The sequence below is a fragment of the Microtus ochrogaster genome, unplaced genomic scaffold, assembly GCF_000317375.1.
Source record: "Microtus ochrogaster isolate Prairie Vole_2 unplaced genomic scaffold, MicOch1.0 UNK22, whole genome shotgun sequence".
NCBI classification, from domain to species: Eukaryota; Metazoa; Chordata; class Mammalia; order Rodentia; family Cricetidae; genus Microtus; species Microtus ochrogaster.
In genome coordinates, this window is record NW_004949120.1 from 2741853 (window position 1) to 2764575 (window position 22723).

The 22723-nt window shown below is 40.5% G+C and overlaps 1 protein-coding gene across 1 annotated transcript in view; it reads left to right on the forward strand.

The window, feature by feature from the left end:
* Vrk2 (VRK serine/threonine kinase 2) overlaps window positions 1–22723 on the forward strand; it is a 104551-nt gene that overhangs the window by 62374 nt on the left and 19454 nt on the right. Inside the window, exons 8-9 of the mRNA XM_005367732.3 lie at window positions 11231–11363; window positions 20926–21046. Of these exons, the coding sequence (XP_005367789.1) occupies window positions 11231–11363; window positions 20926–21046 (254 nt within the window). The remainder of the gene's footprint in view (window positions 1–11230; window positions 11364–20925; window positions 21047–22723) is intronic.

The window sequence follows — 22723 nt, forward strand, 5'->3', positions numbered from 1 at the left end:
AAAAAAAAAAAAAAACCCTTATTTTACTTAACCCAGAAGGAATCCACAGCCTCTCATTTTCTGTGGAAACAAAAGCAAAACCTCATCTCCAGAGTAATGTATCTTTTGACTTAAATTTTGACATCAAGGCATTTTCAAAATATATAGGCTGGATTAATCCAGCGGCATTTATAATCAAATATCTTTTAGCAACTGTTGCTCCTTCCTCGGTCATCAAACAATTCAAAGACAACATAATAACATACAATATCCCGATGCTCTATGCATTTTCAATCTTCACATAGCTTTTTAAAACTCTATTTCCTTTATTTTTATTTTTAATTTTTGTGGGTTTGTTGTTGTTGTTTTATTTTGTTTTGTTTTGAAACAGAGTTTCTCTGTGTTCTGTGGTTGTCCTGGATCTCACTTTGCAAACCAGTCTGGCCTAAAACTCACAGAAATCTGCCTGCCTCTGCCTCCCAAGTTCTGGGATTAAAGGCGTGCACCACCATGTCCAGACCTCAAACCCACAGAGATTCACCTGCCTCTGCCTCCAGTCTGCTGTGATTGAATGTGTGCACCACCACACTCAACTATATTTATTTTTTCTTAAAGAACTTTCTCCATCCTTTTTCTTTTCTCTCCCAAGCATACTTATATTTTAAAACACACTGTAATCTGTTTATAGCTCTTTTCCTCATCTGAATCTGTTTTTTATTGTATATCTTTATCTTTTTCTGACCACATGAGTCTAAAATTTGCTCAGAGATATGACTAGAATTAAAGCTGTAGCTTTAGTTTCCCTGCAACTGGATTGGCTCCACTCCTTAGCTTTCTGGGAATCTAGCTTCACAGCAGAGGAACTGGTGGAACCTCAACTTTGTGGTTTCTAGGTCCATGCCACCACCAAGAAGCATGCTGCTGGCTACTCATGAACACCATTTAAGTGTTTGGTGGCAGAGCCTCTTAAAAGAGCCAGGAGGGTTTTGCAGCCAAAGCTGAGTCAGGAACCTTCTCTTAAAGGAGCCACGCCTTTGCTTGCCTCCAGCAAACAGCCTATCTGAAAATATGCAACTTCCAAGAAGCTCCAATTGGCTCCTGTGGGTCTAGAAGCCTTTTTAAAAAAGCTTTCCTAGGCTTTATAAAAAAAGGGAGTGGATATGATATAGAAGTGAATACTTTACATTGGCATGGACTTTGGTTTAGTGATACAAATTTAAGGTCAGTTTTGTTGTATGTATACTTATATTCTTATATAAGGTATTATGTTTATACATTCTCATTTTAAAATGTAATATATAATTAAAAATTACAGATTAATGGATAGTCATTTATAATAGTCAAACTTGTAGTCATGTTAGTTGGTTTTCTAGATATATAGAGATATATTTTAGTTAGATAATCTTCAACACTTCAAAGACCTATAGAATATGGCATTTAAACTGTTTTAAGAAATTAGAATTTTCTTGACAGTGAGATTTGTCTGCTTCTGGCAGCATCAATTACTTCAGAGAGGTTGATGGGCATTGAAGAAACTTTTTATGGAATTTGCCTTCAGTGTGACAAGGCTAATCATTTGGGCAAGAAACTGCCCTTGTCTGGACTGGTTAGTGGCATGCTGTATAAACTGGACATGCAGGACCCACAGAAAAATGACTGCTGAACTTGCCTAAAGAAGGTGAGACTGTCCTTCAGGGTTCATGCTTCATGAAAGAGTCTGCCAGACATTCTCCAGGACACAGAAGAAAGTGACTGACAAACTACCAATATAGGTGAAACAGTCTTTCAAATTTCCTGCTTCATGGAAAAGTCTACAGGATACTATGAGCCTGTAGGCTGAAGATGGGTGCCCCAACATAACAGAAGAACTTAGGGTCACTTTCCAGGCCGTGAGGTGTCTCTTTCAATTGTAGAGTTTTAGAAGTTGCTTATGATATATTTCCTGTTTACTTGGTAGAATTATATCTGCTTCACTGGTAATATTGTATTCAGTATAGGAAATATGATTTTTCTTTTATGTTTATTTAGTTGATAATACCTAAATTATTTTTTATGTATAGTGTTCTATCTGCATGTATGTCTGCATGCCAGAAGAGGGCACCAGATCTCATTATAGATAGTTGTGAGCCATCATGTGGCTGCTGGGAATTGAACTCAGGACCTCTGGAAGAGCAGCCAGCAGCTGCTCTTAACCTCTAAGCCATCTCTCCAGTCTATAATACCTAAATTATAAGTTATTTTATAATAAGTTATATTGGGAAAGTATACTTACAGAAGAGACATCTTCGAAAAGGACATTAAATAAGTTTTAGCCCATGTTCTGAACTTTGTTATGCCATGGGCCTTCTATCATGTTCTTATAAAATAGGATTAAAAGTCCATGTTTTCTGGATGTTAACACTGGATTTCTTAAACTGTTTTAAAGATGTTTATGAAACCTTACTGATTGTAGAATACTGGACAGTGTTGGCTGGTTGGTCCTTAGAACCCAGACACATGCCTGCTGACCTAGTGTTTAAAAAGGAATATGCAAATTTTATTGTGTTTACTCACACCGGCCTTACTTGAAGTGATGCTGCATGGTGATTTTGAACAATATCCCATCCTGCTCTATCTTCCAGTACCACAGTGGGGGTTAATAATTTGACTGACATCGGTGAAGCTGTTCCATTTCTACCTTTTGTTGATCAGGGGTGTATTCTTTTTTTCATGGGCCTGGTATATTCGTTTGTGTGTGGAGGTGCCCCTGCTGATTTTGATGGATGCTGATCATGGTGGATTTCTTTAACACTCTCAAGAGCACACAGCTCTTATTTGTGTTGTGTTACTTTCCTTCCTAAGCTGGTAGGACTATGAGTAGGTCTGCTGTTCATTCTCTTTATTTCTCATAGCACCCCTGTCTGTTTTTCTTCCTCATAACTTTTCAAGAAATACTTGATTGACCTGCTGTCCATTCTCTTTATTTCTCATAGCACCCCTGTCTGTTTTTCTTCCTCATAACTTTTCAAGAAATACTTGATTGACCCGCCAAGGCGTGAGGCAAGTGGTGATGCAGTATATGTTGCCTGATTTAGTACCGGGAGTATGAGGAACCTACGAAGCTTATGAGACTCCCTTGCCTGTTGTGTGACACGTGTTCTGTTCAGAGCTGTCTACTATGTCAGAGAAAATGATCCCCAGGGAGGTAGCATGCCAACACATGAGTGTAGGATATGACCGGAAATGTTATTTCTTAAGATATTAGTCACATTGCTTTCTTGCTATATATACTTCTAGATTTTTCTGAAAGCTACTTTGGAATTCTTTTAGTCTGATTTGTCAAATGAAATCAAAATCAGCCCAAAACTTAGTTTACATTTAACTTTTATAATGTGTCAACACTACTAGTTTTCTGAACTCTAGTTGATTTTCTGAAGTATTTTTAAGTCGTTTAAGTAATCACATGCATAGCCAGTTAACTAAGGTTCCTACTCTTTAATATTATTCTCACCATTGCATACTAAAATGCCTCTTTTGAAATCATATTAGAGCTGTATTAAAAATATACATTTGAAGGTACAGAAATGGTTGCACTCTTAATATGGTCTGTTAACATCTTATTAATTTTGGAGAGTAGTGATGGGTAGGAAATATTGACAATAAAGACAAAATGATTTAAAATTACAATGTCCATACTTAAGATTAATATTTTACAAACTATACTTCCCAATGTTATGACTCAGAGAAAGTGTTCAATATAAAATTTCATTATGATGAAGGTACATATTTTTAAACTTCATTGTGAAAAATTTAAAGCATACTGACAAATAGAGAACTTCATATACATGTTGATTTTAAAAGTAACATTTTAAAATTTTGCTTTATTTATTTTTGACAGTAGTATATTAAAAGTAAATTACAGGTACTGTGCCATTTTACACAGATATTTAAGAATAATTATATGGTTTTATCACAGAATAAAACACATTCACCATATTATAATCACAGCATTGCTACTCTTAACAAAACTGATAATGATTCTTTGGTGTCAGATACAATTTTTGGTTTTGTTTTTGCTTTTTCTGAAGTTCATAAAACATGGAAATATGATCATCTTTATCGGAGTTGCACTATAAGATTCTTTTCCTTCTTGTACAATTTCCCCTTCTGAGTATTGAGTAGGTTATATGGTCTCTTTTTGGTTCCCTTTCTCACTTAAAAGTCTTTGAAACTATCAAGCAGCTATTATTATGGTTTGGATATTGTTATGGTTTGAATATTATTATGGTTGGAACAGGCTTGTGTTTTGAGCAGCTGGTCCCCTCATCGTGCTGCTAGAGTGTCATTTAGGGTGGTACTCTAGGTGGGGGTTGGCCGGACAAAGTAGATCACACAGAGAGATAAGGCTTGTCCATGAAGTTATATTCTTGGTTCTGTTCCTTATTTATTCTCAGTTCTTGTTAGTTATGAAGTGAACAGCATACTCTACCTTGCTCTTCTACTGACACAATCATAGAAACGAATCTTCTGAAACTGTGAACCCAAATCTGTCTCTCTTTCTTCAAGTTTCTCAGTGAGCCATGTGGTCCCAATACTGATGAATGTGGCTAGCAGATTTACAAGTTTCATTTCAAAAACTACAGGTCTATAGCTAGACATCTGCAACATGGTATTGAGTTTCTAATCTTGTAAATGGCAAGCTAGGAATATGTTTCATTTATAGACTTCTAGCAGGTGGCACAAGGCATGGGGTATATTGAACATTCAATAAATAACTGATAACTAAGCAATGAGAAATTGAATGTATTTTGTAGTGTTCAAGGAAAATGTGTATCTTCAGCCACATACAGCTAGTTTTAGTATAATGGATTATATTAGCTAAGTTTAATTCTAATTTTCTTAAATTTCTGTTGGGAGAGATCTAGCCACTGTACCCAAGACTTTCACTATTTCTCATAACATTTATGAGTGTTTTCTTTCTTTAAAAATTTTATTACATTTATATATTTGTTCATTTATTTGGGGAGCATGTCTCACACATGCATGTGTTTGTCAGAGGAAAACTTGGAGTCCTTTCTCCCCCCTTCTTCATCATGTGGGTCTTGGGAATCAAATTCAGATCATCATGTTTAGTAGAAAGTATCTTGACTCACTGAACCATCTCACCGGCCCTGTGCATGGTTTTTGTTTTTGTTTTTTTTTGTTTTGTTTTGTTTTGTTTCCCCAGAGATAACTCTGCCAGTATGTTTGTAAAGAGAAACAGTATGAACTGCTTTGGATTAAATGTCTCCCATCAAAAACTGATGATGTTCCATCCCTAATGCATGAGAGTGAGACCTCATTTGAAAACAGAGGTCAAAGTAATAGAACACCATTATGGAGGGCCTAGTCCAGTGTGATTTGTGTCCTAAAGAAGGGGAGACTGTGGAGAAGGACGGGCGTAGAGAGAAGCTGATATGGAGAGACAGGGATACCTATGTAGAGGGAATGGACCCGTGAGCCACCAACACTGAGGAGATGCATCTGAGATGGTTATCTTCCACAGCCCTCAAGAGTGTTCTCTAGAAACTCATGTTTTCATGATTTTCATGAGGACAATAAAAGGTCTCCTGCTTTATCTGCTCTATAAATGTTCATATATGAAATGCGGCATGTGTTCTGGTTAGATAGCGTTTCCAAGTCCTTACTCTGTACTGGATGCTGGTCTAAGACTACTGTGTTTAAATCATTTTGTCCTTACAGTATCACTTTGAAGGAAATGCTGTCCTTTTTTCTTGGGTGATAAAACAAAAGTTCAAAGAAGCCAAGTAACTTGGCTAGGACAGCGGTGGGCCCACGAGGTGGGGCTGCTCCTGGACTGATGGAGTCTGACTCCAGGACTCATGCTCTCTGCTCTGCATCCTTGAGTCAGGCCCCTGAACTGAAAGCTGCAGCTCTGTGGGAGTGTAGCTCATCTCTACTCAGAGCTTCCCACTGCTTGAAGATGTCGTCCCCAGCAGGAAGGAGATCCTGTGCTTTTCCCATAGCCACAGCTGTCACTGTCCTACACTGAGACAGAACCTGGAGCTGAGTGAACAGAGGTGTCCATTACTGATTAGTTAGTTTGCTTTTGGCAAGTGTAGCTATTTTCTTTTCAAATATCCTTGTCCACCCCCCCCCCCCAGTTCATTTATAGCCTTCTGTGCAGCCATTCAGAGTTCTTCCTGGCTCCTCCCATGTGTGATGACAACTTCCGGTTCTCTTTTCTAGATCTTTCTGCATGTCCTACACTGCCTCCCAGTCTTTTGCTTACACTTCCTTCTTTCTTTCCCCCTTGCTCACTGCCAATGCTTCTCTTCTGTTCCTTCCAGAGCCGTTCAGCAACCTGTGTTCCAGCCTCTTAGAGCGGCCTTCAAAGTCTCTGAAAACACTGCTTTCCCTGACCTGTCTGATGCGGGCACCCTCCCTGTCCTTCCTGTGTTGTTTCTTTGTTTCTCTTTCTAGGACTTTTTGATATATTTTGAGACCCACCTTAAACGTTGCTTTTTTTCCTGAGTCTCTGCGATAGATGCAGGCTCCTCTTATCAGAAACTTCACAGGCTGTTTCTTGTTACTCGAGCAGCTGTCTCCAGATCTACAGATGCCACTGCCCTCTCCCTTCCTTCTGTGTCTGCCCGGTGGAAAGAGTTCAGCTTCTGGTCAGGTAGATGGATGTGCAGATCGCCAGCTGCTGGAATTTTGTTTTGCACAGAACACTTAACCTCACTAATCCCATTTTTTAATTCTCCAAAATGGCCTTAAAATAACTTCCTTTTAGGAAAGTTTGATTTGACTCTTGCAAGCGCTAGCCCTTCTCACTTAGCAAGAACCCAATACATAAGCGTTTTTCTTTTCAGCTTATGATCCCCAATAACTTATTTTTTCCCCTGATCTATTGCAAGTAATTTGGTTCATTTTGTCTGTGTTCTGCCCGACCAAGTCAAGCAGCAGGCTATATATAAAGTAGTACATAAAGGAGTCCAGTTTGCCTGCCTCCTCCCCTGGGACTGTCTAACTTTTAAATACAAAGAAAAGAGAAATGTTTTTTCTTTGTTGTTAAACAGCAAATCTACGTGAACATAAGTGAACCCTAACAAATTGCTTTGTGGTTTAAGGTGTCTATTACGTCATGGAGGGATGTGCCGGAAAGTCTGTGTGTGGCTTCAGATCTTGGAAGGAGTGAAGAAGAGCATGGAGAGGGAGCTGTCTGTGAGGGGGGCATTGCTGCAGGACGATCATAGTTTTACCCACCAAACTGGAAAATCAGAGTAGCCAAAGTGTGAGAACATCAGGTGGCAAAGGAGACCGGAAGTGAAACCTTAGCAGAATAGAGCTGGAGGACACGGGGTGTGGGAGCCTCTCTGGCCATGTGAAAGGAAGCTGAGTTTCGATATGGGCTTGCTCCATCTAAGTAGGAAAGCTGTGATTTTTTTTTTTATGGTTATGCTAAAGGAGAATTTCATGTCACTCACAGTCAAGGCTATGATTTACTGATTTTTGATCAAATCAGGCTGTCAGAAAGGCAGATACTGAGGCAGAATTAGAAGTTCAATAAGTTTATGGGGGATGTGAAACGTGAACCTGATGGAAGGATAAAAGGGAGCAGGGAAATAGATGGAGCACTTTCTGCTTTCTGCGTGTCATGGCCCTGTGAGGCCTGGAGACGGAGCAGCAGAGCTGAGCAGCTGCATATCCAGCTGTGGTGCTCCGCAGTGAAGACTGCCCATCAGAGGAGATGCCAGCAGCTAGAAAAGGCAGTATGGTCTTCTCCATGATTAGTTGTGGGTGGAGACTACCCAGAAAAAGTGTGGTTGGGTAGGGTTGCCAACTGCCTGAAGAGGGCCAGTGACCAGTTGGGGCCTTTCAGCTTTCCGGAGGCTTTCAGTTTGCTGTGTTCCTTACAGGAGAAAGAGTGGTTGTTGTTGTCATTCATTTGTTTTATGAGCTTGTCCCTCAGTGGTTACCACACCATCTTTTCCTCAGTGGCTAGCCCACCGTCTTCCCCTCAGTGGCTACCACACCATCTTCCCTCGGTGGCTACCACACCATCTTCCCCTCAGTGGCTACCACAACATCTACCCATCTGTGACTGTTTAGTACTTTTAAAGCTATAGAAATATGTATATATTTTAAATGACAAGCTATACTAATTGCTAAAATTCCAAACAGGGCTGAGTTTTAAAAGGTCCATGTGAAGATAGGTTTTGGGGATAGAGACTTACTCATTTTGCTGAGTCTTTTACTTTATGGTCAGCATCTTCTCATGATGATTTGGTTCCTTCCTGTGACTCTGTTAAGACTCCAGTAGCATTTCTGATGGCTGTGCTGCTTGTGGCTGTGACTATGCATGATTTAAATCACTTAGACTAAAATTTGGTTCATGTATCTTCTCCACTGAACTGTTAGCTTTTCTCTTTATATTAAGGGTGAATCCTGCACCCTTCACATTCTGAACACATTCTTGTGACACAGAGCTCAGTGGTGGCCAAAATGGCTGGAGAGTCTTTCTGACTATTATCTGCTCCGTTCCCTTTTCTTGTGTACCAGAGAAAGTGAAACTCTTAAGTCCTTCCCTTTCCTCTTTGAGACTCAAACTTTCTCCAGTGTCTCTCTCATTCTGGAGCAGTTGGGTCAGTTTGCTGAGCACCCAAAAGTTATTTCCCTGTGAAGTTTGGAAGTCTCTGTGCAGGGAAATAGTTTAAGTGCTTATCAGCAAACAGAAGAGGCATAAGCATTTGGCCTGTGGCTCGTACTGTGGCTTCTCTCTTCCCAGTTTTCTCTATCGATGCCTTTCCTATTAGAGTAGTCCTGAATGAAATGTCCCTTGTCAGCCAAACATGATTGTGAAAGTGCCGATGTGTGCCAAGAGCTGCTCTAGGGTCCTGGCCCTCTTTCTATGACTTGGGAGGGCTTCAATGTCCATATAAATAAAATGGGCATCTTGACCTACCTGTAGGACTTCTTGCTATCTTGGGCCAGTGACTGAGCATGGCATAGTGCATGGGGTTCACTCCTAAAAGAATTAGATCTTCTAATCTACATGGAAAGTAGAAAAAGACAAGATCTCCTGAGTAAATTGGGAGCATGGGGACCTTGGGAGAGGGTGGAAGGGGAGGGGAGAGGCAGGGAAGGGAGCAGAGAAAAATGTAGAGCTCAATAAAATTCAATAAAATTTTAAAAAAAGAATTAGATCTTACTTGTTGAGCTAATGCTGTATGTGAAAAGCTTCTTGATAGTTTTCTAAAAACAGCAAATTTCTCCAGTGTATTAAAATAAAGTTGTTTTCCGGATCATGAGGGCTGCATCTTTCGGGAAAAATCTACTTTTCAAGTGAAGTATATTCAGTTGTTGAAAGAAACAAAGGCAAGAGTGCATGAGACCTAATGAAGGCAAGAACTGATTGCTCACCTGATCGGAAGTGCCCAGCTACTAGAGATCGATTACTTAGCTGTGGGAGAGAGAGAAAAAGACTCGGAAATACATTGTTTCACATTGTCGGGACACTCACAGACCTGAGCCTGTACCTCCTTGTCAGAGAGTTTGAGCTTGTTTTTGCTCTTTCAGAGTCATTGGCAGCAGGTGTGGCTACAAAACGAGAGATCCTGGCCCAGGGTGGGGTAACTTAGTGTTTTGGCCCATAGAGGTGGATCCACTTCACCCTGACCAAAGGTCAGAGAATTCAAGCATACTCCTTTGTTCCTTCTTTTAAAATAGGCAGTGACTGCCTACAGGCTACTTAGTCTAGAGTGTGTTCACTTCATATTCCTGCCTGGAACATCAAATACTTTACTCAGGAAATAATGCCTTGCTGTCTCAAGTACTGAAGCAAGTAACTGTTCTGATTGTCCTTTGTGTCATGTTGAAGCAGTGTTAGGCCTTCTCCCCTACACCCATTTTGTACTGGGGTATAAGAGTATATGGAAAATAAACATGGGTGAATTCAGCATTAGGTATCCTTGCTAAGTTGCCCTCCCGTTACTGTCCTATGTCTCTGTGATTCTTTCTTATCTCTGTTCCTCTTGCCTAATGTTTCTAATCCTCAAGCCCCTACCCTGGAATGTACGAACCTGCTGTAGCTGGACCACAGCAGAAGTCACCCCCAAAAAGGTAACTTATAGTAGATAGCAGCCCAAGCTGGTGCTTATGATATCAGATCATTCAACAAATTTATATTGTCCAATAACTGAAGAAAATTGTGTGTCTGATGTTTAGAAATTCCAAATATCTTCTATTTGAGATAACCTAAAATGAAATATTTAAGAAACTCCTATCTACATACTAAAATGTCTTTCAATCGGTTTTACATTTTTAAATCCATGTTATGATACTCTACTGTCATGAAGCTATATTTTGAAACATTGCCCAAATACCTAAATTTTAAAGAAATGTGTCTGAAGCAATATGTTCTGAAGTTGAAACTGCTCTCGCGAGGCATGGTGGGTATGGTACAGTGTATTTGAGACCCATGGAATGGATCTCCATCTCCATGACACAGAAACATGTATTCAAAACAGTTCTCTGTTGGACTGCACACCCTGAGAGCCACCTGCCTCTGCCCCCCAAGTGCTGGGATTAAAGGCATGCGCCACCACCTGGCAATCCTCCATTCTTAATCACATGCAATTGATGAGGGCTTGGGGGTTGGCTTTTTAGTTCCTTGTTTTCTGCTGGAGTTATTAGCCCTGCCAGTCTGCTCACCACGTTTCAACTCCCTGCCAGTAGAAACTTACTTTAAGAACATGGCTTTCTTCTGCTCTGCCTTCTGTCCTCAAGACAGTTAAGGTTTCAGAAGAGGGTTCCTTAAAAGGCAGAGTTTAGTAACCTATGTGACAACAGACGAAAAAAAGTCTGAGCCTATGATGAAGCATGGATTTAAGTTAGGAACTTGGGTGCCCTGGTTTCTAGTACATTTTTTTTTATTCACCATTTGGTTTAGTGAAACATTGATCTACAGTCTGACATTTCTCTTTATTTTCAAGTTTTAAAAACTTGCAATTTATTTATTATTTTGTGGTTTGTGTGTGTGCACGCGCACACAGTGGATGTATGGAGGTCAGGAGGTCAGAGGACTTAGTTCTGTCCTTCCACCCTGTGGGTCCCAGATACTGAACTTTATACTCAGGGGCAAGTGCCTTTACCCGCTGAGCCATCTCACTGGCTTGCAGCTCACCAGTTTCTTAAGACTTAATTGTGAAGGTCATGTATTTGGAGGACAAAGCATTACTCATTGGCCTCTCTGTCTCTTCTCTTCCAGGTTTATCTTGCAGACTATGGACTGTCCTACAGATATTGTCCCAATGGGAACCACAAACAGTACCAAGAAAATCCCAGGAAGGGCCACAACGGAACAATAGAGTTCACAAGTTTGGATGCTCACAGAGGAGTAGGTGGGTCGCTCTTTTCTAGTTCATGCTGTTATCTCAGAAGGATGACTGGGTCAAGAGTGCTGAAGCCACGTGAGGTGACCACTGCATGGTCAGGCTGAAGGATGAGCGCACTGGCGAGATTTCTGTGGCAAGTAGTGAAGTCCTGTTACCTTAATGAATATCTGACAGAAACCAGAAACCACTTGAGTAGACCGTGGCTCTCCAGAAGGGAAGGAAGCCTGCCAGTCATTAGGCTGAGAAGTCACAGGTCTGTGTGTGAGGCTGCTGGACGGTGCTGCAGGAGCATCAGGATCGGTGGCAGTCATGTGCTGTCCTGTTACCGTTGTGTCCTTCTCGGAGCCTTAAAGGCATCTCTCCACAGCAGCAGCATCCTCTGGACCCCCAAAGTGTTAACTTGGGAAACCTCTCCCAGTCGCCTTTCATAGATCTTACTTATTTAAACTCACTTTGATGGTATTGGAAACACATTTGCAGGTAAATTACATACATAGCCCTTTTATTGGATATTGATTGTACTGCCTTGCATTCTAAGGCAGACTTAATTCAACAATTCCCTAATTAGTTAAAGTCATAACCTATGTCTTGTATTCATTTACCATTAATTAAACCTTAGCTGTTTATTACTCTGCAGTCCAAATCCAATAGCCGGCCCAGAAAGCCATGGAAAAGGAAGTAGGAGGTCAATATTGAAAATATATGGTGCCGAGTCCCACTGATGGCTGCTTTGCTCACAATCAATATGCTCAGTGCAACTGTACTTTCTTAGTTGCTCTGTCAGCAAGACAAAAAGTCAATTCTAATGTTATGCTAGTGAAAAAAATGGCGATTATTAAAAAACTTTGGCTTTCAAAATTATATTCTTTGCAAACTTTGTTTATAAAAGTGTTTTCAGACATGGTAAAGCAAACATAATTTTAAACAGCCGTGAAAGAAGCAGCCTCACTGAGTGTCAACTCGGCTTTTGTGCTCATAGCGGCCTTCGGACTGTTAGCCTAAACTAATACTTTCTAACGAGTTTTACTTGGTGCACACGACTGTATGTTATTGCTTTTCTATTAAAAGGACCATTGACCATGTAATGCAGAGGGTGTTGATCATTTTCCAGAGCAATTAAAACCCATAGTCTTTTAAGGAAGGCCGTCAAGAAGGTGGAGCCAATGTGTTGATTGTATACCACCTTCTTCCTAGGCAAACTGCCAGGGAACAGTTTCTGAAGAGAAAACCAGTTTTTCTACTCTGGGGTGGAGGGAAAGAACTCAGAATATGTCTTTGTCAAGTCTGGTTTTCTTAGAAAAATAATGGTGAGTGTTGTGGAGTTTTTCATCACTTACGTTTTTGATGTCGTTAACCCTTTAATGTAAAATGTGACATGACTTTGATTAAATTAGGAAATAGGAAAATAACATGCCGATTGACAGTGGTGCTTCATAAAACTATTTATTTAGATTTATTTTATGTATATGAGTATTTGGCCTGTGTGTGTCTATGTGTACCAGATGCATGCCAAAAGGTCAGAAAGGGCATTGGATTCCCTGGAAATGGAGGTCTCCACAGCTGTGAACCACGTGTGGGTGCTAGGACCCCAACCTGTGTCCTCTGCAAGAACAGCAAGTGCTCTTCCCCACTAAGTCATCTCTCCAGCCGGATAGTGGTGCATTCTGATTTTAACTTTTCTCATTTTCAGTGAGCCAAGGAACGTTTGCCAGACTTACCCTGTGATAGAGAATAGAGTTTTCAGAGACACAAAAGAACTCCTGACCTGGTGTTATGCCCCACCCATATTCTTAAGCACTGTTATTAATGTTGTAATGCTGAGTCTGTAAAAGGCACTGTTTAACTGTAGGAGGACTAAAGCATAATCTTCAGACAGCAGTATCTGGGCAAGTCTTCTTTAGTTAATTCTGCATAGTGTTTGTTGTGTTTTGTCTTCATGAAATATTTAATCCAATTTCTATTCAGTACTCAACTTCAACTTCTTCCTCCCAATTATAGTATGTGCTGATTGAGACTCTGGGTAGATTTCTCCACCTGGGTCTCGGGTAGAAGACTGGACTGAGCGTGATCATAGACATGGGGCTACATCTGAAAGAACGTTCAGGAAAGAGCCAGGGAAACTATTTTGAGATTTGCAGGGAAGTCTTGTGGTCTTGTGCTTGAGTGTTCATTTAATCACAAATTTGTTGAAATAGGGGTGGCAGGGCTGCGTCTCCAGCACCCCGGCTGCCTCCGGCTAGCTCTACCCGAAATAATTACACGGAAACTATTCTTTTAAACACTGCTTTGCCCTTTAGCTCTAGCCCTTACTGGCTAATTCTGATATCCCAATGAACCCATCTCTAATAATCTGTGAGCACCGGTCTTACCGGGAAGATTCTAGCCTACGTCCATCCTGGGTCGGAGCTTCATCGCATGTCTGCCTGGGAGAGGGGATGATGGCGTCTCTGAGCTCACTTCCTCTTCCTCCCAGCATTCTGCTCCGTTCACTCCTCCCACCTATGTTTTAACCTATCAGGGCAAGCAGCTTCTTCATTTAATTAACCAATGACCTTCCTCCATCACAAATTGACCAGCTTTTCTATAAAATAGTGGATTCCTATCATGCATTGTCCATATTATCATTTATATTAATACATGTATGTTTGCCCACATATACCTACCTATGTATGTGTACATATATACATATATTTACCAAAGACATATGTACTTGTTCCATGACAAAAAAGGAAGATTGGATATTCTCACTGTGTTTGAACAGTGTTTGTTCCTAACATTTTCGACTGAATTTTGCAAAATAAAGCTTTTCAGCTCAGAATTTTGTTAAAAATGACCTACTCATTTAACCATATTTAGAAACCAGAATAAAGGGCTCAAATTCTGTATGTAAATGGAGAAAATCAGATACTTAGATATCTGTATGTTACCTATTAGCATAGTATGAGCTATCTTTTCCTATTCCAGTCCAGGGGAGAAAAGAATGCCAAAGAAAACAGCAAGAATCAAGAAGAGCTGTCCCTGTGAAACAGATCTTGTGCTTGTCAAAGAGGTTCCTGCACAGCAGCTGTTCCTCTGCATAGTCAGGAGAGGGTTCGCCCCAGTGGGCTGCCCGCTAACCTTGAGATTCTCCTAGTCCTTGTCTAGACCCTGAGAACACAGCTATGTTTTATAGGCACTTGTTTAGGGTACCATTTAGTCCTCCTACCTCCATGTTTTCTAATTCATAGGCAGCTACAGGGAGTAGGTGAAAGGGAGGAAAAGAACAGTTTTTCTACTGTATAGCTCACTAAACCAAAAGCTGTGCAGAGGGGCATACTGAGATGAGATGGAAGGACAAAGGGACGATGGGAAGATGGAGATTCCTGGAAGTGGTGCAGAAGAGCATGACTTCTACACCCAGCAATGTTCTTCTAAACTCAGGACTCTGTGTAACTGAAGGGAACTCTCTGCACTGACTTGCTCAATCAGGGTAAAACAGCGTAAGAGTGTTAGGCGTAGTTCTTCATTATTAATTTTTCCTCCATAAAACTAGCATGTACAAGCACTGACATACTTTGTTCTTGTTGCAAGATAATTAAAGAGAATTATATGTGTGTCAAATACAGTGTTTTAAAATTTGTTGCATTCTTAGTAATGTTAAGAAGCAATATTTGGATCAATGAGTAATATGGATTTTTGTAGATTTTTCTGCTCACTGAGGCATGCAGTCAATACCTAATTTCTCTAGAGACAGACTGCATCGAACAGATAGAGCTTTCTTACACACTGCAGACCTGGACACTGGGTATATAATACCTGTTCTAATCTGACATCACTGATGCCATACAGTATAATATCTAAATTGCATTTTAAATGTCTATTTGCTTATGTAATATATCCAGTGTTAAAGAAAAAATATATTGCATACTTAATTTTTTTTTTTTTTTTTGCCATGTGCTACAGCATATAGAGTTTAAATCTTAGGCTGCTTCTTCCATGGTTTCATTTCACTTCAGGACTCCAACTTAGAAAATATAAGTGAATGAAAGTGAGAGTGAGTTTTCATGCTGCTAAACTGGAGAGATGGCGTGGGTGACACAACTTATATTCTACAACAAAGTCAAAAGAACAAACACCTTTTTCTATTACAGGATATGAAGCAATACCATTAAATACTGAATTAAATACCATTGTTTCCCAAGGAGTAAGAGAACTATACTGTTAATCTCTTCTTTTTAGGTAAAATTGGATGCTATATATAGCCTTTGGCTAACATGTAAAGACAGGGAAGGCATTGTGGCTATGTGACATATGCTCTTTGGTTTCCTATTTTGATTTTTTGTTACATTTATCTTGGGTGGGTGGGATACTGTGGCACACATGTAAAAATCATTTCATTCTTCCCCCTACCATGTGGGTGCCAGGGGTCAAACTCCAGTCCTTAGACTTAGTGGCAAGCACCTTTCTTCACTGAGTCATCTCATTCATACATCCCTTTACATTTATACGTAAGTCATATTTCTTGGCTTTTTAATTGAACTGTGTGGCAAGGACCTAAATGTAAAGTCTATTTGTTCAGTTGTCTAACTTTTCCTAAGAGCTCTCACGCGCGCGCACACACACACACACACACTACATCAGGGATTAGTCTGTAAACGGTATTAAAAAGAGGAAAAGCAAAACCCAGATGCCTAGGTTTCTCGTTTATTTGAAACATGCTACTTTGCCTTCCACTCCTGCTACACCTCCCTCTGAGATTGTAACAAGTGGTAGTCAGACTTTGCTTTGTGGCAGATGCTTGAAATAATTCTGTAGACGACAGAGTTGTATTAATTCACAGACCTAAACATTCCACTCTGTGGTCTTTGCCTTCTTCCATGCTGGATGCATATGATGCCACATATCATGGCAGTGGGGTGGAGGCAGTGTGGTCACATGATGCAGACAGTGGGATCATGTGAAGTGTGAAACACTTCAGCATGACAAACAGTGAGCAGAAATGGGGGAGTTGAGAAAGGACGAGCAAACAGCACAGTCCCCAGGACCGAGCCCCCAGGGACTATTTCCTTCAGTATCCCAACTCCTCACTCCTTACCCACTTCCAATATTGCCATGTATGATTAATTCATCAAAGGAGTAAAACCATCAGATCCACCCCTCCTGTGCACCCCAGAAGATCCCCAGTCCGCCGCTAAGCCTCACGCCACAATTCTGTGGCAGATTTGCCATACTCCAACCATAACAAGAGCCACCATAATATTGCCTTGCTCTCTGTACATCTGAGTTGACAAAATATTCAAGAACACAGTCACCAGTTGGAAACCTAAGAATAAAATACACATTTTCCTGCCCTTAGTCACTGCTCCCTTTTCCAGTGAGCCTCTTGTTCAAACATTTTTACTTTTTCATAATTTTCCACCACATATAGCAACATGTTAGGCATTTCCATCTTCCCTACTGGAAACAAGTGTATTCATGTTTGCTTTGTTTCCTACCAAACCCTGTGTCTTTTTCACCCTCCATAATGCAGAAGAAATGAAACTTAGTGGAAAGCATACCAGACTGCCAGATGCATATGGAGTTGTTCTAACTATTCTTCTTTCTTTACCTTTGTAAGTCTGCCCAGTTAATTACCCTGGTTTGTCTTTAGAGTACAAACTAGACCTCTAGTGTGATCTATCTGTTGATCTTACACCAGTTTAGATGGACATTGCTACTTCATAAATGAAAGACCCTCGGGGAGGACCTTCCCTCAGGAGGAGACCCCTAGACCCAAGGAACAGTCCGAGACCACTGGCTGCAAACAGCAAGAGGTTTCTTTATTGAGAGTACACAGGTACCTGAGGGCAGCAGAGTCTATTTGGAAGACTTGTTCGCCCTCAGGCTTAGGCAGAGGGTCTTTTATATGGAAATAGGCGGCAGAAGCAGGCTTACAGAAGCAGACTCCTGGTTACAGGGATCCCATTGGTCCTTTCAAATGCAGTGAGGGATTTACTTGAGGACAACCCCCCTGGCTCTTGGCTGGGGACACAAACGTCTGATAACAGCTGACTAGGCTCTATCTAGGGCATATACTCTTTGTTCCCCTCCTAGGCCAGATATCTAACCGCAGATATCCTGTTTGGCAGCCTAGGAGTACTGACCTTACCCTGAATTTTACTTGTTTGTTTTAAAGCCTTGCAAAATGGTGTTACAGCAGCTAAGCTGGGGTCTTTCATAAATAAATATTATCAACAAAGGCCCTTCTATCATAATGGGGTGAAGTGGAGGGAGCTTTCCGGGAAGGATGGTCGCAAGGACAATTTTGCCAGTGATTCGGAAAAGATCGCAATCTGCTACTTATTTATTTATTCAAATAACTTTTTGCTGTGCCTTTTTGTATTGTGTTCAAAATGCCTGTGTGTTTGGCTCCTTCCGTAACTAAGGGCAGTGAGAGAATGCTGATTGGGTGACTCAGCTGGCGCTGGAGGTGGACATTAGCCCCCGCGCATGCGCTTCCCTCGTTCTGAACAGTGTAGTTTCAGGATTGCTCCAACATGAAGCAGGTTATTTAACGTCTTAAGCCTTTGTTTTCTTATGTGCCAATATGATTAGTAACAATGACGCTGTTGGAATGATTAAAAAGTAATAATAGAGTGCTACACCGTGTGGTACTGTAGATGCTCTCTGTCAATCATGTAAATTCTTTTATTTTAATTTTCAATTCTAGTGTCAGCTATTTCTGGAATCTGTTTGTTTTCTTGAAATAGAGGCTGAGTCCTTACCTGGGTCTTTTTTTTTTTTATTATTGTTATACTGGCAACACTTTATCATTTTGAAATGTTGAGCAATTGTGAACAACACACACTCAGCGAGAAGAAAGAGTTGTCTTGCTCCATACTAGTAAGCACAATAAAATTATATGCTAAATAGTATTTGGAAACTAATTTAAGGAAGTTTAGAGGAAAACTCCTGGTAACAAAAATTCCAACAGAAAGTAAAAGTCTGAATTGCTATGTATCTGTATGAAGACTATTAAATAATGATTTATTGGCTATGAAATGCAAGTGAGAACCTTATGCAGTATGGTCAGTTATGCAAACATGTTTTCAAGAGAGAACAATCCACAGTCTTTTGTCTTTCCAAATGAATCCAGTGTATTGAAGACAGTAGACTGTGCATTGAAGTGCAGAGGTCAGCGTGGGAGAGTTGGGACTGGGACTCACCTCTGCTGTACGAATTCCTATCCTCGCTCTCTTTTCATTTCTTGGTTCAGTTAGCATTTTCTAGTGAATTTGGAACAGTCAGCTTCAAGGTTAAAAATATTTTCAGACATCTTCTTTTCTGTGAATAAGTGTGTTGTTAGCAGGCATGTATGTGCACCATGAGCATGCCTGATACCTGTGGCTGCCAGAAGGTGGCATTAGATCACCTGGAACTGGAGTTACAGATGTTTGTGAGCATCCATAGAGATACTGGGAACCAAGGCTGGGTCTTCTGCCACAGTAGCAAGTGGTCGTATCTTCTCAACTATTGTTTTTGAATTAACAATTATTATAATTATTCTCTCTGTATGGTAGGACATGATACTTGTTGTAGATTGGAAGAGTTTAATTTTTCTAAAACAAGTCAAGTGTTTTGTCTCTCTGGGGTCAATTTTCAGTAAGAGATACAAACTCAGAAACACTTTTTATACTTTTGTCATACTTCTTAGGCTAGGAAAACATAGTTGTTCTTTTTAACATTACAAGTATTTCTTTAGGATTTAGCAAGAAGAGCACAAAATATTTCTTATCCACACCTACTAACATAGTGCATATAGGGAAAGATTGAAAATTTGATGTTTAATTAGATGATAGTGAACTCAACTCTCAAAGGACTATTTTACATAAAGACCAGTTTATGAAATATTGGTTTCAGAAATCTAAACGACTTGCCAGTATTTGCAGCTGGAGGGTGGTTGGAGTCACTGGGAAGGTTCATTCCACATTAATTCATATTAGTTTTTCCCTCTCCTTTTGTGTATATCCAGTATCCCCAAACAAGTGTCAGAATCATTTTTAATATTAAAAAATGTGAATTTTTTAACTGATGGTAATCGGGAATTTTTGTAACGGAAGAGACTCGTGTACACGTCTGTACACATGGAGCTATTCTATTACTAATGGGAGATTTATCACCAAGGAAATAACTGCAGAGCAGCATGATAGAGACTGTGTTTTTATTTTAATACTAGAGCCAAGTCCTGCATTCAACCACTGTTGAAGCCTGTGCAGAAAATAAACAGCACCCATGGGCCTGGCCTTGTACTGGATTCAAGGGACTGTAATAACCCAGTACTAAAGTAGCCTTTGAGATGGACTAGTGTAGGAGTAATTGTGCACTCTGCTTTCCTAAGAACTTATATATGGTGACCCAGAGTAGCTACAATGTGCTGGCAGCATTATAATTTACGTATGGTGACCCAGAGTAGCCGCAGTGAGGTAGCACCGTTCTTCTCAGTGGATGGAGGCATAAATTAAAGACCTAGTTTATTCACTCAGTGACTTTTCAGAATTTATTTAGTGAAGGGCAATGAAATAGGATACCTGTTTAGAACAACTTTAACAGCCACAGATTGCTCAGGATATTATATATCCCTGCACAGATGAACGTTCAAGTAGTGGAATAAATATAAATACCAGCCTATTGTTTTTACAATAGCTTGGAATGCTTATAAAATGACTTTATTTTACAGGTATTCTCTGACTGTGCAGCCATTAGTTCAGTGACTTATTAGCAAGTGTCAGTTATATTTCACAGTTCTGAGGTCTCGTTGTCTTTTGATATAAGGTAGTTGAGGAAAGTATGTCAAAATGAGATGAAATTAGCCCACGGCACTGAGAGTTTATCTCTGTTTGGCTTCAGAGCTTCCTTCCCCACCGTAGCCTCTACAGCACATCCCCTCCACGCTTGCCTCACCTTTGGCTTTTCTCTTCAGACCCAAGTCTGTCTTTTCGTGGGAGTCCCTTCTCTGCGGAGATGGTGCGTGTGGCACCGTGGAGCTGTGTGCCTACAGTTGCTGTGCTTCCAAGTAACTGAAGGTCTTCCTGGGCCTGGTTTTAAAGACTGCACACTAGATGGCAGTTTTGTCATATTCTTCTGACTTCAAGTGCGACCACTAGTGTGACAGAATAGGAAAGGCCTTCAGTGTTTAGTCTGCTCTCCCAGGGTCTCTGCATGACCGAGGCAGACCCCATGGACTTCCTGGAACATGTGTTAGCAATTTAGCTGCAGACATTTATTTCTTTGTTTTACTGTTGGGCTCTTTGAGAAAGTGTTAGTGCTGGGTTATGGGTTGTCTGGATCATGTCAGAGGCCACGGGATCAAGTTCATGTGACAGACTAGACTAAGGAAAGATGAAGTTGGAGGAGGCGAGGAAACTGACCCTTACTTCAGCAGCAAGTCCTGCCTGTCTGTGGACTGAGGCCAAAGGCCCAGACGGTTAACTTCACTCCAGCTGAGTAAACACGACACTTCGCCATTTGGCTTTTTCATATTTCGTCAATGGGAGCTCACTCAAAGATTTCTCTATTTCTCACGAGCTTTCTTATCCTCCCCTTTCTGCAGCCCCTTCCAGAAGAAGCGACGTTGAGATCCTCGGTTACTGTATGCTGCACTGGCTATGTGGGAAGCTGCCTTGGGACAAAATCCTGGACGACCCTGTGGCTGTCCAGACTGCTAAAACCAAGTAGGGGTTCTCAAATATGCGATCTCTTCATGGAGGGGAGTGGACATGCCAGACAAAATTATCCCTCGGCCACCATGACAACACAAATATCATTAGTTTGAAAACTAATGTTTAAAAAACAAAACCAGGAACAGACAGAAGAGAATCCATTAAAGCCACGCTATTATAAAATAGAGATAATTTTACAGTGCCAATATGAGCTAAAATATCTCTTTCTGGACTTGCTGTTTTCCAGCATTTAGATCCTAGGTGGTGGTGTTTCTTTTCAAATCAGTGTGGTACCTGAGTCTGGAAGGGGCTCTTCGTGGTGTGGTTGAGATCAGCTGTGCAGAGCAGCAGGGTGAGGCAGAGAGCAGGGCTTGCAGTCCTGAGGTGAGGACAGCATACCTCATGTTCCTGCCCCAGAAGGTAGAAAGAAAGAAAACATTTACATGAGCCATTTATGTGAAATTCTCGTGTAGCCCTCATAAACCATTCTAACAATTCTACCTTCAAAGTTTTTACCTCGACTCTGTTAGCATAAAGAGGTCGGTTTCAAAACAGTGTGTTTTACAATTCTCTCACTGGGCAGCTGGGTCCCAGGCACTGAACTTTCCCTCACACACAAAGATAGGCTGAGATCGTTATCCATGGAAAGGCTGCTGTTGTACCAAGGGAGTAGAGTTTTAGGAAAACAAGCAATGAAAATGGACAGAGAGATGTAGCTCAGCCGTATAAATCAATCTTCAAATTCAAAAATTGTTTAGACTGTGTCTCACTCTGTAGCCCAAGTGGTCTCAACCTCATGATCTTATTGCCTCAGCCACCCAAGTGCTGGGATTGCCGTGTGGCCCACCACAGTTCGTCTGATTGTGAGATCAGTACTCAAGGTAGAAAGTTTAGACTACAGGTTGGAAATGACAGATGTTTGCAAACTGACATGTGCAATAGTTGCACCTGTAATCTTGACCACCCTAGTCCCTGACACAGTTGTGCAAGTCACAGCTGGGCGTCCTGAATGAGTTTGTCCGTTTCAGTCTTCGTAACTAACACTTCTGGCCGGGTTACCTCACAGACATCGACACTCGTCAGCAGTCCTCATATACAGTGTGGTAGCTCAGTTTATCTAACTTAAGTAGTGCGTTTCAGTTCAAGGCCAGCATTTTAATTCTAATGATCATTGATTGGTAGGCTTTCTTTTAATAAGACTTGTGAATAGCTTGTTTTAGTCTTGTATCAACATGTATACATAAATGCCTTCGTTTTAATAACTAGTGAGAATGTCTACATATGTACTCATGTATAATAAAAGGATACTGTGTAAATATAGAGTTTTAATAAGCTAAACATTGCCTTTACTTTACATAATATTATCTTCATTTTTATTTGATTAACAATATAAATCCAAACATTAGTAGAGCTAATATATTATGTGTCAAAATGTAAAAGTTCTCAGATTTCTTACATAATAAACAGTCCTTTATTTGCCTGTGAAGGTGTAACATGAGGCAGGATGGTAAATTTGGCCACAGTACAATGTTCTTTCGTTTTTGCTGTCGTGGGTCGCTTGAGATCACGGTACATACCACACTTTTTCCCTTGAGTTTCTTTGTGAACTGTTCACTCATATCTATAATTTTAGTTGAGACTTTATGTATTTTTGCTACATCAACTTAAAAGAGTCATATTTATTTAGTC